This window comes from Pleurodeles waltl, chromosome 8 (assembly GCF_031143425.1).
Source record: "Pleurodeles waltl isolate 20211129_DDA chromosome 8, aPleWal1.hap1.20221129, whole genome shotgun sequence".
In the NCBI taxonomy this organism is placed as follows: Eukaryota; Metazoa; Chordata; class Amphibia; order Caudata; family Salamandridae; genus Pleurodeles; species Pleurodeles waltl.
In genome coordinates, this window is record NC_090447.1 from 613922753 (window position 1) to 613939947 (window position 17195).

General features: G+C 45.8%; 1 protein-coding gene across 1 annotated transcript in view; it reads left to right on the plus strand.

Annotated features, from left to right (window-relative positions):
• Positions 1 to 575: 575 nt before the first annotated feature.
• Positions 576 to 17195, plus strand: part of PRPS2 (phosphoribosyl pyrophosphate synthetase 2) — a 181373-nt gene continuing 164753 nt past the window's right edge. The window contains exon 1 of the mRNA XM_069204704.1: positions 576 to 917. Within this exon, the coding sequence (XP_069060805.1) occupies positions 796 to 917 (122 nt within the window). The 5' untranslated portion in view covers positions 576 to 795. The remainder of the gene's footprint in view (positions 918 to 17195) is intronic.

A 17195-nucleotide genomic window follows, 5' to 3' on the forward strand; every position in this document is an offset into this window, starting at 1 on the left:
CCTTCAGCTGACCTCTGGGTCACTAAAAAGCATTACTACAATTAATTTGCAACACATATAACTTGATCTAAGAATGGCAGTCGTAATTACCACCAGGAACCTAAAGTGTACGTACTCACTATCCCAGAGTAAACGTTTATTATTAAAAAGTACTGGCACTCCCCCATTAAAACAATTGGACCTCTACGGAGAAGTGCAAAGTACTCGACCTTTAAAAATAAAAAAAGCACCGCTAATGTGTACCTTACCGGGCCTGCCCATTTAGGGCGCTGACACCGAACACAAAATATGGCAGTACTTCCTGCGGACTATGAGGAACGCCACACGGCAAAACATCATCCACAAGTTTCAGTTGTAATACTGAAACACAGCAGCTAAATAACACTGCGGTATATTATATACTAAGAGCATTTACTGCCAAAACAACAGTGCTTTTAAACGCAGTGCAGGAAAATAAAATAGTGTTGTAGCACGAACTGAAAGGGGCAAGGCAGTGGGTGTGGAATGGGAGTGGTTGTGGGAGGGAATTCTAGAGCAAATGAAAGCATCACTTCCTCCCGGTACCTCAAAGCCCTCCTCTCCAGGCTCCATGGCCGCCGCGTGACACGGGCTTGCAAGAGCTGCAGCAGCAGGAGAGAAAGAGCCTAAAGGAAAGGGAGGGGGAAACCGAAAAGCAACATAAAGCATAAAACCATAATTAAAAAAATCTATATATATATATAAGCAACGTGTGCCCCTCCCTTGTCCGCCGCTCTCCTTTGCCTCTCTCTGTCCTCCTGCTTCCCGCGAGAAACAATGCCTAACATCGTGCTGTTCAGCGGCAGCTCCCACCAGGACCTCTCGCAGAAGGTGGCCGACCGCCTCGGCCTAGATCTGGGCAAGGTGGTGACCAAGAAGTTTAGTAACCAGGAGACCAGGTGAGCCGCGGGACCGGGGTGTGAAGGGGGCTGTTGACGTGATATCTTCCCGCCCCGGTTACTTCTCTTGGAAAGGCGGGAGAGGGTGGTGAAAAGTGCTGCTTTGCCTTTGCTGCCTCTACCTCTCTTAAAGTAAGTCCCATAAGGAAGGAAGTGCCCGCCGCGCATCTCTTGCGTTTACTTCAGGGGTTGAGAACTTGAAGGACACAAAATATATGAAGTGTTCAAGACGGCGGTACCTGGGTGAACACGCAAAGGCGCAACGTGCATGGTGGGTTAAAGTATTTTTCCGTTTGGGGTAAAAACACAGCAATCTTTATAGTAATGGAGGTGGCTTCGACGCGTGTCTGTTATTGTTTCAAACTACAGAACTGACTGAAAATGCATCTTAAACGTTATTGAATACAGCGCCAAAGCTTGGGGGTGTGTGGTCGAAGTCCCGCGTTGCTTTTCTCTTGCCAGACGTGGAGGTTGTGTACTGATTTGAGTTTGGCGCCTGCTGGAAGGAAGACGCATTTACAGTGTGTGCTTGTGGCTTGGGGTCGGATGAATGTGATTCTTTGCGTATAATTTGAAATGGCTCAAAGAATGTGCTCTCTCCTGACCTTAAGTGTACTGTGAAGGGCTGGTGCAAACTGGACCTCGTCGTTCTGCTTCTAGCCGTCGTCACCTGTTTCGTTGTTTCGACCTTTTAAAGTTTGGCATGGTGGATACACATAGCAGCAGTGCCCTGCCATAAGATCTAATAACGTTTATTTAGGAGGCGGATATAAAAATATTGTCTTAACTTTTTCGGCCCCTGCCACCGCCAAAGGCCAGGGGGCGCAGGAAAAAAGTGAGGCACATTTACCATGGTGTGAACAGTGTTGTCCAATTACTTTATCAAAGGGGATCGCCTCTCATTTCAGATCGTCCGGGTCTGAAGTTAAAGCATTGTTGGTATCCTACAATGCCCATTAAATGCTACACATTCCATGCATTAGGGGAAAAAGGGAACATAACCAAGACTGACACTGGGCTGTTTGAAAAAGGCAACGTTATTGAAAACAGGTGCACCTAACAGTCAAAAAGTCTAGGCCTTTGCCTCATAAAACTAACAACCTCAATATGCATATGATTTACATGCAACACATCCCCCGCCCCCACCCTTTACCCCTCCCTCCCTATTTTCAGTATTGCAATCCTGTCCTCTTCCTTTTGTAGTTGAGTGATTGCTGTTTTAAAACTCTTTTCCAGATGATAGTACTCTGCACCTACCATAACGTATTGCCTAACATAACATTTAACAACCTGGTTTGTCCAAGCGTAGTCCAGTCTATCCTTTTCTCTGCCACCCGGGCTGCAGCTTTCAAGCCTAAAACTACTGTGCAGACCTATCCCTGGTAGTGCACCTGCTTTTGAGCAACAGCTAACTTCAAACATCCTTCTCCCAGTGCACCTGAAAACAAGAATGTGTCCCAAATGCTTTCACTGTAAAACTTTTTACCCTCCAACCAAACTGGCTCAAGGATGGGAGGTAGAGGAAAAACCTTCCCACCCAGCCTAGTGACCAGCTACTGTGTTGCATCACCAAAATGATGGCAGGTGGCACGAAATGGCTAGCTATATATCTGGTGCCCTCGAAGGAAACCCAAGCAGTCCTGGGCTGCTTTGATTCCCCAATAATTGTGGGGTTTTGCGAGACCTCCCTGGGGTCGGCTACGGCCCCAAAGCCTCCCCCCCCCCCCCCCCCCCCCCCCCCAAAAAAAAAAACCCATTAGGGGGAAAAAGGGAATGTGACCGAAACTGAGACGGCTGTGAGAAAAAGATGCACCTAACAACAATCAAAAACCCTGGGCCTTTGCCTCAAGTTGAGTGATGCCATTTTAAAACTCCTTTCCAAATGATAGTTGTCAGACCTGTCATCCTTGGCGTGGTCTCCCCTGTCTTTTTTTGCCTCTGCTTCCCATGTTTGGACTGTGTGCTGGACTCAGTTTTTGTTTTCTTTGGTACTCTGGGCACTTTACCACTACTGACCAGTGCTAAAGTGCAAGTGCTGCTGTGTAAATTGTGTGTGTAATTGGCTTTTCCGTGATTGGCATATTTGATTTACTAATAAGTCCTTAGTAAAGTGCACTAGAGGTGCTCAGTGCATTGTAAATCAAATGCTGCTAGTGGGCCTGCAGCACTGGTTGTGCCACCCACATTACTAGTCCTGTAAACATGGCTCAGACCTGCCACTGCAGTGTCTGTGTGTGCAGTTTTAAACTGCCAATTTGACTTGTCAAGTGTACCCACTTGCCAGGCCTAAACCTTCCCTTTTTATACATGTGTGGCACCCCTAAGGTAGGCCTTAGGTAGCCCCATGGGCAGAGTGCAGTGTATGCTAAAGGTGGGACACACACTGGTGTGTTTGACATGTCCTAACAATGTGATACTACCAAAATAGGTTTTCACTGCTGCAATGCCTATCTCTCTCATAGGTTAACATGGGGGCTGCCTTTAAATATTTTTAAAGTATAGGTTTCCTTTGAGAGCAGATAGAAATGAGGGGTTTGGTGTCTCTGAGCTCACAATTTAAAAATACACATTTTGGTAAAGTTGGTTTTGAAATTGTTAGTTTGAAAATGCCACTTTTAGAAAGTAGGCATTTGCTTGCTTAAACCGTTCTGTGCTCTGCCTGTTTGTGGATTCCCTGACTGGGCCAGACTGACAGTTGGGCTATTTGTGAGTCTCTAGACAGTGACACAAAGGGAGCTGGGGTGTAGCCTGCATATCCTGATGAGCCATCTGAGCTGGAGTGGAGGGCAGGACTGGTCACTTATACATGAATGGGCTGTGCCTGCCGTCACACAATAGTCTTCATCCCACTTGTGTGTTTGGGGCCTGGCCTGGGCAAGGCAGGATCTTGTGAACAGAGACTTTACTTTGAAGTTTGCCTGCTTCAAAAGCAGAAAAGGGTGTATGTAGTGGACTCAACCCCCCAAACTTTTAGATCACTTCTGGAACTAAGAGGAGCATCTGCCAAAGAGAAGAGCTGAGGAGAAGTGCTGCCCCTGCCTGTGACTGTGCTTTGTTGGGCTGACCTGCAGTTGCTGCTCCTGCCTGTGAAAGGGTACAAAGACTGGACTTTATTGTGCATTCCTGCTTGAAGAAAAATCTCCAAGTGCTTGAACTGAGCTTGCCTCCTGTTTTGAAGTCTCAGGCCATCAAAGACTTCCTCTGCCAGCACCTGGACTCTCTGCTGAGACTCCTGCCCTGCCAAGTGGTTCCCGATCCAGTCCTGGGGCCCTTGAAAGGTGAAGTTGGCAGAACAACAGCTGAAATCCATGCACAGAATGACGTGCAGGGAAATGTTCGATGCACCATCTGCAACGTGGCTTAAAACGACACTCCACCTGCATCGCGGCTGGAGAAACGACGCTCAACACCCTCTTGCGGCTGCTGATAACGACGCAAACATCACACAGCGTGGTTTTCTCACACCATGCGACCGGATTTCTCACACATCGTCCCTGGGTTTCAGTCATCGTGAACCTGCGTGGATTCACGGTGCCCTGTCCGGAAATGGCCACTGACCCGACTGGAAAAGAAACGACACACGGCCTCACTTGCAAGTGAGGAATCAAAGCCTTGCTGACTTCAGACACACACACTCACCCTTGCAGCTTTATTTTTGACACAAACCATGTACTTTGTGAAAATCAACGTTTCCGTTGTTTTATATGGAGTAAGACTTATTCTTTTGAAAATTCATATCTTGACTTGGGTATGTTGTATTTTTGTCGTTTTGGTCTTGTTTGATTTAGATAAATATTGCCTATTTTTTTAAACAGGTGTGGTGTCCATTTTGTGGTGTTTTTCACTGCATTACTGTGTGTGTTGGTACAAATACTTTACACATTGCTTCTGAGTTAAGCCTGCTTGCTCGTGCCAAGCTACCAAGGGGGTGAGTGCGGGTTAACTGGGTGTGTTTCTCCTTTGCCCTGACTAGAGTGAGGGTTCTTGCTTGGACAGGGGGGTAACCTGACTGCCAACCAAAGACCCCGTTTCTAACAATAGTACTCTGCAACTGTAACTACCACAACTTCCTGCCGAACACTTACCATCCTGGATCGTCGAGGCATAGTCCAGTCTACCCTCTCCTTTCTCACGTGGGCTACTCCTTTCAATCCTAAACTGTACAAACCAAGTTGACCTGCCACCCTAGTTGGCTTTTTCTGCTCATCCCCACATTAGGAACCTTTTAATTGACCCGAAACATGCTGCGTAAAGTGTCCTTGATATGTTGCCCATAAAGGACAAGTGAACCCCATTCCCCTTGAAAAATACTGCGTCCACAAGCCGAAGATCGGAATGCTTCAAACATGCAACACTCCTCTCTCCACAAAAACTCTGCATCGCTTTGTTTATTTTCCTCCTTGCCCTCTCAATCACCCCTGGCCATCCTGTACCACACCATACCATATTTGGTACGAATGCTGTCCAGACTGTGACAACCAGACCATTGCCATTGTATTTCCCTAAAATCTCTCTTCATGTTCTTGAGAATCTGCAGCCCCTTCTCGCAAACAGTCATTTTCACCTAAGTGTACTAACAACACATCTGGACACTGGCCCCTCACCATTATTTGTTTAAATGGGTTAACAGCTCTGTCCACTCCCCCCCCCCCCCCCCCGCTTTCTGTGCCACTGTAAGCTGATCGCTGAGTGGTCTAGGTCAAAGCTGACACCTTGAATGCCCCGCTGTACTTGTATTTTCACCCATTTTACAAAGGAATGGCCCACCAGCCATATCGTCAAAGCCTCGTCTACTAGGCCAGCTACTGAACCTTGACGAAACAATCCCCAACTACTAATCAACATGTTTCACCCTCTGTGAGTACCTACCTTTGAAAAGCACCAGAGACCCATCTCCCCACCCTCCTGATGCCTTCTCTACCCCATCTGCTTCTAGCTGCCTCTGCAGCCAGGCTTATTCTGAAGGAGTGGGTACCAAAATCAGTCTGAGCACAGCCCATAGCCTGGGCCTCTTTTTGCATACCAGCCAGCAGCAGGAACGCTGTTACAGGCTTTTTGTCCCTGTGCATAAACACTGGCTCACCAGGAGCTTCCCCGCCTTGCCCATAATACACAACCCCATGGTACTGGGCATATGCTCTTGTTAGGGTAGGAATTCAAATGAACACTGTTGGCCCAGCTGCTTTGGTCTGTTTTAGGCCTGCTGAGCCAGATCCAGACAGGTTACCCACCAAAATGATCCTGTCACAAGACCCCCGCTGTTCCCGGCCACCCAGGAGTTTAGACATCAGAAAAGCCCCAAAAGACAACCACACCATCACGGTACTGAATAAGGTGGCATCCTCTCTGTCAAAACAGATTTTGGGTAAGGTGGGCATCAAGGCGGCAAGTAGCGCTAAAGTCAAAGGTCTCCTGGCCGTCCCACGGGTTCCCATCTCCCTAGCTCAGCCCCCTAATATGTGCTTCCCCAGTTCCCCCGCTGACGGGGCATACTCTCAGCATAACTTCCCAATAAATGAAATCCCTGCCAGCTTTCCTGATATGGTTACCTTGGATTGCCCCTTTTGTATGAGCTTCAGTATGTACTGAACTACATAGTCAACCCTCTCCCATTGGTCCCGTCGTCTGCAGGCCCCGTTCTGCAATAATTCCCACCAGGCTTGTGAGTACGCCTGCCGTGTGGAGACTGCTAGCAAATTCAAAACCAGCTGCAGCATCCTTGGTCTCCTAATGTCCACAACTCTGGAGGCATGTGTACCTTCATGAGCTTCGTGGCCAGACCAAGGAACCCCTCCCACTGTACACAAGACAAAGCATCTGCAATGTCATTATCCACGCTAGGAACATGCCTCGCTCTAAGTGCTATATCATGCCTTGTAAAGAGCAGTACAAAAACGCTCAGCATCTTGGCCACCTTCAGATCCCTCTTGGATTGTTGGCTGATCGCAAGTACAACTGCCATATTATCAATCCTGAAAATAACCTTCCTATGGGCTAATTCCTTTTCCCAAAGGGTCACTGCTACCACCAAAGGGAAGAACTTGAGGAAAGCAATGCTCCTTCTGCCCCATTTCAACTGCTGAGGCCTTTCCTTTGCACACCACCTTCCCTGCCAGCACATGCCAAAACCTGCCCCCCTGTTGCATCTGAAAAGATTTGCACATCCCAGTCCATATCCTGCCATTGCCTCAAGGGGACCCCATTAAAGGCCTCCAGGAAGATGCACCACTTCTGTAAATTCTCCTTTACCCCTGCCATCAAACGTACATGATGGTGGGGCAACAGTTTGTCCACCAAGGACAACCCCTGCCTCCTGCAGAATGTCCTTCCTGCTCTGACTACCCTGCACGCAAAGTTTAAATGACCTAATAGGACTTGTATCTTCCTCCCTTTTACTTTGTCCCTTCCCAACATGTTATCCAACAAGTTTGTCTTTGCCACTTTCTTTTCTATTGGCAGGCGGGCCTCCATTGCCACTGAATCTGTTTTGATTCTCAGAAACGGCAGAGAGGTGGAAGGTCCCACTGTCTTCTCCGGTGTCAGAACCCCCAACTCACCCATTATTTCATAAAGGGCCTCCAACAGTTTGACAGTGTTGTCTCAGGCTTACCTGTTATGAAAAAGTAATCCAGATACACTCATCCAGAGGTGTATTGGCAGTGAACTGCTGGGCCCCCATGCCACCCTGCTGTGATTGCCGCTGGTCTCCCGTGCTACCAGAGGTATGTACCCCCCCTCCATTCCTCTCCCACCCCCAATAACAGTTGACTAGTGCATGCCTGCCTGAACACTGGGTATATTTGTACCGAAAATGCCAGTATTCTCTTGTGCCTAGGCCTTTCTCGAAGTCCCAGTATGCCCCAACCTGCCATTACTTTATCCACTATTTTGTTCGCTAGTCTGTGCTTTTGCTGCGGCCCCCACTGTGGGTGGGATGTTCTCAAAAGGGGTGCTACAGTATGGGAAGGCCACTTGCTGTGAAGACTCTTACCGAACTTTGCCTGTCCCATGGGGTGCTGCCATAAATCCGCATCAATCTCACGCCATTGTACTTCTGGGTCTACTGCCATACTGTCCTGGAACTCCTCATCATAGGTCAGTGGGCGCTCTTGACTGCTGTCTTGCCAGTTCAGGTATCTTGGTTGTGCCCCGGTGGCTGCCAGGCCTTCCTACCGTGCTGGACACCTGCAACATATGAGACAGTCATGTGCTCTCTCCTCCCCCAGAGCCAGCCCTTCCTCACCATGCCTCCTCCCTCTCCTGCATACCAACCTCATCCTGTACTTCCCCTTCCTCCAGGCTCTCTTTCATAATCCAGAACTGTATGACCACTCAACTGTCGCTAGCCCTGATGGCCCCAGGTGCTCCTCTTTATACCTGCGGAATCATGTGTGTTGCCGTTCTGTGGCTGCCGGTGGGTGCTGAGGGGACTGTAAGATGCCCTCTCTGCAACCCTGCCACTGAAATCGATTGACATGGGGTGCTGGAGGTTGTCCAAAACCTGCCTTCCCTTTCCTCCTCCAAGCGGAGGGTGCGATTTTGCAGCCACCATCTGCTCCTGTCCCACGTTGTTCCAGCTGGCCACCCCGGGCCCTGCCTTCTCTTCCTCTCAGAGGAAGCAAGCTACACCAAGCTCTCCGAGTCTTCTTGCTGCTGGTTGTTGGCACCTGCAAAAAAGAAAAGGGGGACGGTGTACTGGATAGGTCTCTACCTACCCGACCACTACTCTCCCAGCCATAACCGGTCATCTCACCTGCCATTACCTGGTCACCTTTGCTAGACCCCAAACTCTCCCTACTTGTCAGGTTCTCAACCAGTCACCTCAGTTCCCCACCCTCGTGCTCCTCCTAAGGAACAGCCTGCCACTTACCCCACTATCACTCTGCAGGCCCCCTCCCAAGTATATGGCAGACAATGTCACACTCCCTCCAGTTCTTCACCAACAAATGCCTCCTCGTCAACCCATGGAGCCTCTTCTCCCTCCTCATCGCTCCACTCCAACAGTACAGCCACTAATGAGGCAGGACCCCCCTCCCTACCCAACCCTTGCTCCTGTACACCCTTAAAGCTTAAAGAAACGGGCTCCTGACCCACCACTATGGGTGCAGCGCCCATGGAGGCATGGATGTGCTGGCTTGGCGCCCTCCCCACCCCCAAACAACCCTTTATCACCAGGAGATGTATTCCTGTATGCTCTCTCGCTCATTGGCAGATCAACTGCTTGTATCTCCGTGTCAGGTGTGACCAGTAGCTTGTGCTGAGGGCTAGCCGGTGCCTGGTCCTGACCACTTGCCTCCGTTATCTTTGGTTTTGCTGACACCATCACTGGAATCTCTGTACCCCCCCCCCCCCCCCCCTCCCACCACCTCCCCTGTACCTTTCAGCGCCGCGGCCCGAGCATTCATTAAGGCCCTGCCGCCTCCCACTCACCTCCAAGCCTGCAAGTCTCCACTGGCTGGGAGGATAAGCACTCACCGCTGAGTAGCGCTGCCCTCCGTGCACACGTGACGTCGCCCATCAAGACCGGTTGCCTCGCTTCTGTCCTCCGATGCAGCCTGAGCACCACACAGCCTTACCCCAGACCCCTTTGTGGTAGTGGGTTTCCTCCATTACTGAATGTAGAACATGGAGGAATGTACATTCTATATAATGTCACTGTATGATGTAGTAGAATACAGAGTTTCAGTTGAAGCACAGCTCTGGAGCAGTACAATGTGTGTGGGTGTTTTGTCCTGTAAGAGGCAGTTGATGAAGGAACTTACACCTATAAACATTCTTACAGAATTGGTAACGAGGAGAAAAAGTTGTATTTTCAGCCCCAGCACTGTTGACTACTACATGTATGGGAAGAAAGTATACAGTGTTTTGGTGATTGCATTACAGAAAACTTAGCGGCAGACAAGTTTATGAGACCTGCAGAAAGTTATTTGGATTAGCTGTGCTCTGGCAAAATATTGGGCTAAGCCTGTCAAACCAAAAGTATTTACGAACTCTCAGTTCGGTGTTTATTTTCCAATGGTGCTGGTAAGTGACATAATCAGCACCAAGAACGTGCACAATCTGAAGCCGGTCTGGCCATGTATTCAGAGGTTTTCAGCTGTGACTTCATTGTTTACTGGAGTAAAGGATCGCCTACGTGAAGGTCATGTACGTGACCTTGCCAAGCCTGCGTGCTGCCCTATTGGAAACTTATTGCGCATCAAAATTGGTGACTGGATGATCGTCGGAAGGTCGTTGGAGTGCAGCAAGCTGATACTGGTCCCTGAGCATTGTAATTGGAGATCAAATGATCACTGGTGTGTTGTGCAGCAAGCTGTGACCTGTTCAAGGTATTGTCCACAAAATATATGAAATAAAATTGATTTTTGAGCTGCAGCATACCTGGAGGAGATTGTGTTCAGTCCTAAACTAATATCGAGTGACACGCTTCCGCCCATCAAGAAGAAAAGTGTGTAGATTAAAAGGTGCAATTAGTTTCACTCTGTTGAATATAATAAGCATAAGGAGTACTGCGGTACTCTAGATAAGGAAAGCAACTTTTATTATTATTTTAAATAAGCACAATATGAAGTCTGTCATAGGGTTAGCCACATATGTAATTATGCATGCCATTAATTCATTGAATTTATCCACATCACAGTCCTTCCTTCCTGCTAAGGGTGAACGTACGATGAGATGGCAGGAATGGAAGGAATACTTTTGCAATTATAGTGACATATTTGAGGAGGAAGACTTTTTTCCGAAAAAGTAACAAACAATGAAAATCTGAAACTGTGGATGAGTATGTGCCAGCGACTCAACAACTACCTAAAATATGTAGCTTTAGGGTTTTGCAAAAGAAGCTTATCCGTGACCAAATAAGAATGCACCCGGAACCCCAATATACAAGACAAACTATGGGTGAATGCTGAAGCTCCATTAAAGGATGTTATTGCACTGGTGAAGAAAGCAGAGCTTACAGGCAGAAGTGAAAAAGCTGTTAACGAATTACAAGATTTTAAACTATGAAACCTCATTAAAGTGGAAAAGGTTAATAGCTGTTCCACAAAAGCAAGACATGAATTTGGGGATAGCAAAACTAAAAACAAATCTAATGACCATGTTGAACAAAAGAAATGTGATTGGTGTGGCAGTTGAGGGTGTTTAGCATCTTATAGGAAATGCCCTAGAAAGAATCAAGTGTTCAGCATGTAGGATGGTAGGACACTATTCAAAAGTATGTAGAAAGAAAATGAACAGAAAGGTAAAACTCATTCAGGGCGAAGATCTATCTGTCTAGCTAAGATCAGCAAAATGAGGATGCAGATACAAATGGTGTTTTTATATTGAATGGAATTCTGAATTTTGAACAGGTTACAAAGAAAAAAACATGTGAATTAACTATAGGAGGTGTTAAGGTGAGGGTAGTTGTGGGTTCTGGATCACCATTCACTATTATCAGGTGATCAATTAGAGATTCCTGATGTAAAAGCCAGAAGTTAAACTGGTTAAAGTATTAATCTAATTGGTTACCATGCACTATAGTTGTATTCAAAAGAAGAGAGGTAATGTGCAAATTATATGTAGCTGAAAAAAGCCCATCTGTTCTGGGATGGTTTGATCAGGGGGATTTGTGGATAATTTTGAATCCCAGTAGTCCAAAACCAGTATTATCAGGGACTAGTGAGTGTAATAGTAATGATATGAAGATATTGGAGGAATAGCCTAAAGTGTTTTCAGGGAAAATAGGTTGAAGGATTTCTGCCATAAAATTGTGCAAAAAGCAAGTGCTAAACTATGCATTCACAAAGTTAGACATGTTGAGGTTTCTCAAAAATGTTTTTTTTTTTTTAATTGACTCAGGATAGTATAATTGAACAGGTGGAGTCTGCTGAGTGGGTTTCTACCCTGGTGGTAGTGAGATGTGCAAACTTCAAAGTTAGGCTGTGTGTAGACTTGAGTGAGTTGAATAAAAACATAATGGTTGATCAGTATCCCATGCCAAAAATGAATTAAATGTTTACAAACGCAAGACAAATGAGTTGCTTTTCCACATTAGATTTAAAGTCTGCATATTATTAGGTTATGTTACATCCTGATAGCAGAACATTGACGACGTTTATTGCACCTATAGGATGTTTCCATTTTTATGGGTACCTTTTGGGTTAGCATCAGCTGCAGCAATCTTTCAAAGGCTGAGTTATTTATTGGTGGAGAATAAGGAAGTAATGTTTTTCCAAGATGTTAATTATGGGAAAAACTAAAGACGAGCACGATGTGAAATTGAAAAGATGCTATTCAGAGTGCACCAGCACCCCAAAACAAAGATGTTATAACTTTTTTTAGGACTTGTAGAATTCTGTGCGTAATTTGTTAGAAATTTCTCTGATGTTTCATATGCCATTACGAATCTCCTTAAGAATAATGTAAGATACATATGGTCAACAGATTGTCAAGAAGAATTTGTGAAACATAAGGCTGAGATAAGTAACACCAGTTTTAAAAGAATTCGATTCAGCATGCAAACTATACATTACAAGAGATGCAAGTTAAAAAAAGGTGTGGGCGCAGTATTATCTCAATATGATAATGATACTGACAGGATTGTTGGTTTTGCGTCACAGGCATTATCCAAGGTGGAGTTAAAATATTCAGTCATAGACTCTTGCATGTGCATGGGGCCTGATTCATTTTCGTCGGTATGTGTGGGGTTACAATGTGACAGCAAGAACAGATGACAAACCATTAACCAAAGTACTTACTACTACAGTTCTACAAAGAGCGCCACCTTGATTAGCAAGAATCTCCATAAAATTATTGGATTTGAATTATGAAATGACAGAGGTACCTGCTGAAATGTGATTGCTGTTCTGGGCTTAATATCTACATGAATTATATTCGAGGAACACCAGAGTAGGTATTTAACTTCATAACTGAAGATAACAAAGGGCCCCTTCATTGAATTAAGATGTCAGTTATTCAGGAGAATTAATTAAATATATATAATTTTCAGTGTAGGCTATTAAAGGCATCCTTTGCGTACTGTTGAAGCAGCAATTTCAGATGTGCATTAGCAAAACGGTTGCGTAGGTTTTAGCCAATGTGGATTGCCCTTAAGGGTCGTGTTTAATATAGTGTTTAACTGAATTAAGTTTGAGAGTCTATTGCTTATTCGACCTGTGCCCTGAACCATGGGGCTGTGCTTAAATTTCTTTGGGGCATCTACACTTGACGGTGGTTATTATTTTTTTTTTTGTTTTTTATGTAGTGCCACATCCTGTTGTTTCCAAGCGCTGTAACTCACTAATGCTAATTACCCAATGTATTAGTTGGTTTTGCTTGCTTTGAAAGGCTACATTCGTCCTCCAGTAATTCAGGGGTTTGATGATAATATCGCACTAATGTCAGCAGTGAATGTTTAACTCACCAAGCCATTTTGACGCCTGGCGCCAGCAATACCATTTTGGCAGTCCAAATGGTTCCGTGTAGCGGCACAAATGCTGTCGCCCAGAGGCTACATGGGAACCCATCCCATTTGGACCCCTGCTCCAACATGCGTAAGCCTTGTGACTGGCTTGTGATTTGACACTGCCCTATGCTTTTATACCACCCTTGGGGGTGGGGACCTTGCAGTCACGTCCCAGGGAGACAACACAAATGGTACTGTTAACATTAGCTTCAATCAAGGGTATTCTCTTTAGATTGTTATCCTGGCTGACTCCTGCTGCAGACTATTATCTCAGTCAGGCAGACTCCATATACCCTCCTTTATCAATCTAGTCGCTCACCTTAGGCAAACCTATTAGCCACCCCATACTTGATTTGGGGAGAGGGGGAGCAGTTGTAGTTGCACTCCTAGGAAGCAACTTAAAGTTGGGCCAAATACAGAAAGGAGGTCATTTATGGGAGAAAAAACTGTTCGATGTCAAGTGATTTAGGGTAACAATTTGTATTGCATTCTATATAAACACTCTTACCTGCCCAGATGCATTGTGTACATTACTTTTTGCAGAGTGGAGGGAATGGAGTCCATCCTTCATCTAATGTGCTGGAGGAGGACATGCGAGTAACCCTCGAATAGACTGTTCCTGAAAAAGTTAGGTACCAGAGATATGCATTCCTGGAAGCTGGGGACCGCAGTCTAAGCAATTTCTACCGTTTGAACCTCAAAGCAATATAAAATTACAGAAAGAATAACACATCATGTAATATTTTATGTAATTTACAAACAAAAGAATGTAAAGATCAACATTTTGATTTCTTTAAAAAATACTTTTCAGAATGCTGAGAAAATGAAAATGTGCTTGGTTTCGTGTAAAGCCATAGATGACTACTTAGCTCAGGTGGCTTACAAATTCATGCTGTTTACTGGAGGCATGTATCATTGAGGCTTTCACTGTGCAGTAACTGACTACTTGAGCAAGTTGCGAGAGCAAACCTCTGTTGGCCCCAAAGCAGTTTTCAGGCCACTGGCAGCATTGGCACATGCAGCGAGTGCCGAACATATAAGGGTGGCTGATGGAGCCATATGTAGTTCTTAGGCCACATTCTGAACATTGCATTTCTTAAATATGGTTCTTGTGTCATTCATTTGTGAAGTCTCTGAGACACGATGGGGTTTATTGCAGTGTGCTGCAGAGTTCAGATGGTCAGATGAGGTTGGGGCCATCAGCTACCTCGGCAGTCACGGGATGGTTCTATAAGTTGGGCTATTTTGGGGAAGCAGCATGTACTGGGTTGCACTGTTGTGAAGTGGCAGTCTAGCCTGGTTGATAATTCCTGGTCATAGCATTGGCTAGTTTTTCTGCTTCTTAGAATTGGTGTGCTTTCAAATGCAGGGGCGATGTAGGGGTGGGGATGGGGGCGTTGGTAGGCTCTTCACTAGTCAGGCAAGCAAAGAAGGCACAGGACCTCAGGTCGGGCAAGGCTGCATGAGGAGCTTTAGTTTTCCGGCAGCGTTTTCCTCTGAGACTGATTTGACCTCTTTGTAGCTTTTGGGATCTAAATCAAGTGTGGGCTTGCATGGATTAGTGAACCCAGCAGGGTTATAGAAGCTGGATTTGCACGGTCTTATTTCAACCGTGCACGACCGTTTTGTGTCCCACTGTTTGAATGAGCCTGGTGCAGGCCTGACTTAGGCCTTTCCCATGACAGAATTGTTGAGTTCCAGGAGCATGAGGCAGTGGTTAGGGTATGAACCGCAATGCAAAATTCGACCTGAGATGAGGTGAAACCCGGACCTTTAACAGGTTGAGTAGGTTCTTCCTAAGCACCCACCATGCTTTTGGAGTTGTAGTGTTTGTTTCCACGTGATAGATACTGTGGCTTTTATTTTTATTATTTTTCTTTTTTCCATGAGTCCTGGCAACATAGGAACTATTGTGGTGGTGGCACCACAGAGTAGTTTGAATGTACAACTCAACAAAGTACTATGGCGTTGAATAGGGAAAGACTTTTCCACCACTGGTATTTGAATTCCTTTGTGCGGGTGGAGGGCCTGGCTTTTGTTCTTGGTCACGTTTATTGGCATAGTTTGTAAAAGGTCATATGCACATGTACCAGTGGACTAGGACTCTAGCTGTAAAAACCTCTGCTTTGTCCAACCTGAGTTTGTACCTTTCCTTTCCCAAACCTTATATAAAATATTATTCTGAGTGCTCCCTTTCTGTACACAGGACTGCAAATCTTAATCTTATCTTGTCATGTTTGCTGTGCATTCAAAGAATGAGATTAAATGTCAGGGCTGTCTTCCAAGGGCTCTTGTTTACTTTTCTTTCTCTGACTTCAAAGTAAGAGGATTTATGTAACGGTCTTGCTGGATACCATGGGTACAAAAGTGTGTGTGTGTTTATTTTTTTTGTTTTCTTCTAATGCACAACAACATTTAAATGAACTGTATACGCACTTTAGAGTACATCAGTTAGGAACATCACATTTTTTTTTATTTCTGAAATGTGTTGGAAACAAATACTTTAAATGATCAAAGCAGTCTTTTATACCAGGTGGTACAGTTTGCTCACATTTGTCTGTGCACTGCACAGTTTTATTAGTAAAACTGTCTGTGCACACGTAAATTGTCCTTTGAATTGAAATTGTGTTGTCTGTGATGGCAGTGTGATACCACTCTAGGAGTACTCTACTCCACACCACTGCATTCTACTTTGCACAATTCCACTTTACACCACTGCACTCTGCACCACGCTACACTACTCTACTCTGTTGTATGTCACTGCACTCTACACCACTCCAGTCTAGGCCACACCAATCTACTCTGCTCAACTCAACTCTACTTTACTGTATACTACGCCACTCTGAGCTACTGCATTCTATGCCAATGCACTTTACTCTGTAGCACTCAACTCTATGCCCCTCCACTCTACGCCGATCTACTGTATGCCACTCTTTTCTACTCTGCTCCACTGCATTCCACGTCACTCTACTCTTCTGGTGCACTCTTCCCCTACTTCATGCCACTCTGTGCCACAACACTCCTCTCGGCCCCTGCACTCTGCCACTTGACCCTTAACCACTCCAGTCTACACTAGTGCACTCAACATGACTCTACTCTGCATTACTGTACTCTAATGCCACTTTGCAACAGTGCACCCTGCCATGCTGCTGTACTCTGTGCCGCTGTACTCCACGTTGCTCTACCCTGCACTGCTTCATGCTGCTCTACCCTGCGTTGCTCTGTTCTACTGCACTCTGCCATTCCACCCTACTGTGTGCCCCACCCTCAGCATCATTCAGCTGTCGTACTGGTCTGTTCCACTGTACTCTATTATGCACCACTCTAATCTATGCCACTTCATTGTACACTGCTCTGTTAAATGTCACTTGGCTCTACACCACTACTCTGCAAGACTGTACGCCATCGCACTGTACACCAGTCCACTCGACCCTATGCCATTCTATGCGACTCAACACCGTGCCACTCAAAACACAACATTCTATGCCGCTCCACTCCATGACACTCTGCTCCTAGTCATTCCACTCTATGGCACTCCATACCGCTCTTTTCTATGGCACTATCTTGTAGCCATGCTTAGCAGCCATGCTGGAATACATTATGGCTAAAACACATTGGCGAAGCCAATAGCTATTCCCTTAGTGAGACCTATTTGCTTTGCCCATGCTTGTCTGATCTGGGCGTCGGAGACCTTTTTATAGTAAAAATTGAGTGGACTTAGGATTTGTCACTTTAAACAATTGGCTTTATTCAACCAGGCTCCTTCAGCCAGTAGCTTTATACTGTCAATCATGTCATGGCTCAGCCCAGTGGAATATTCATCTTTCACA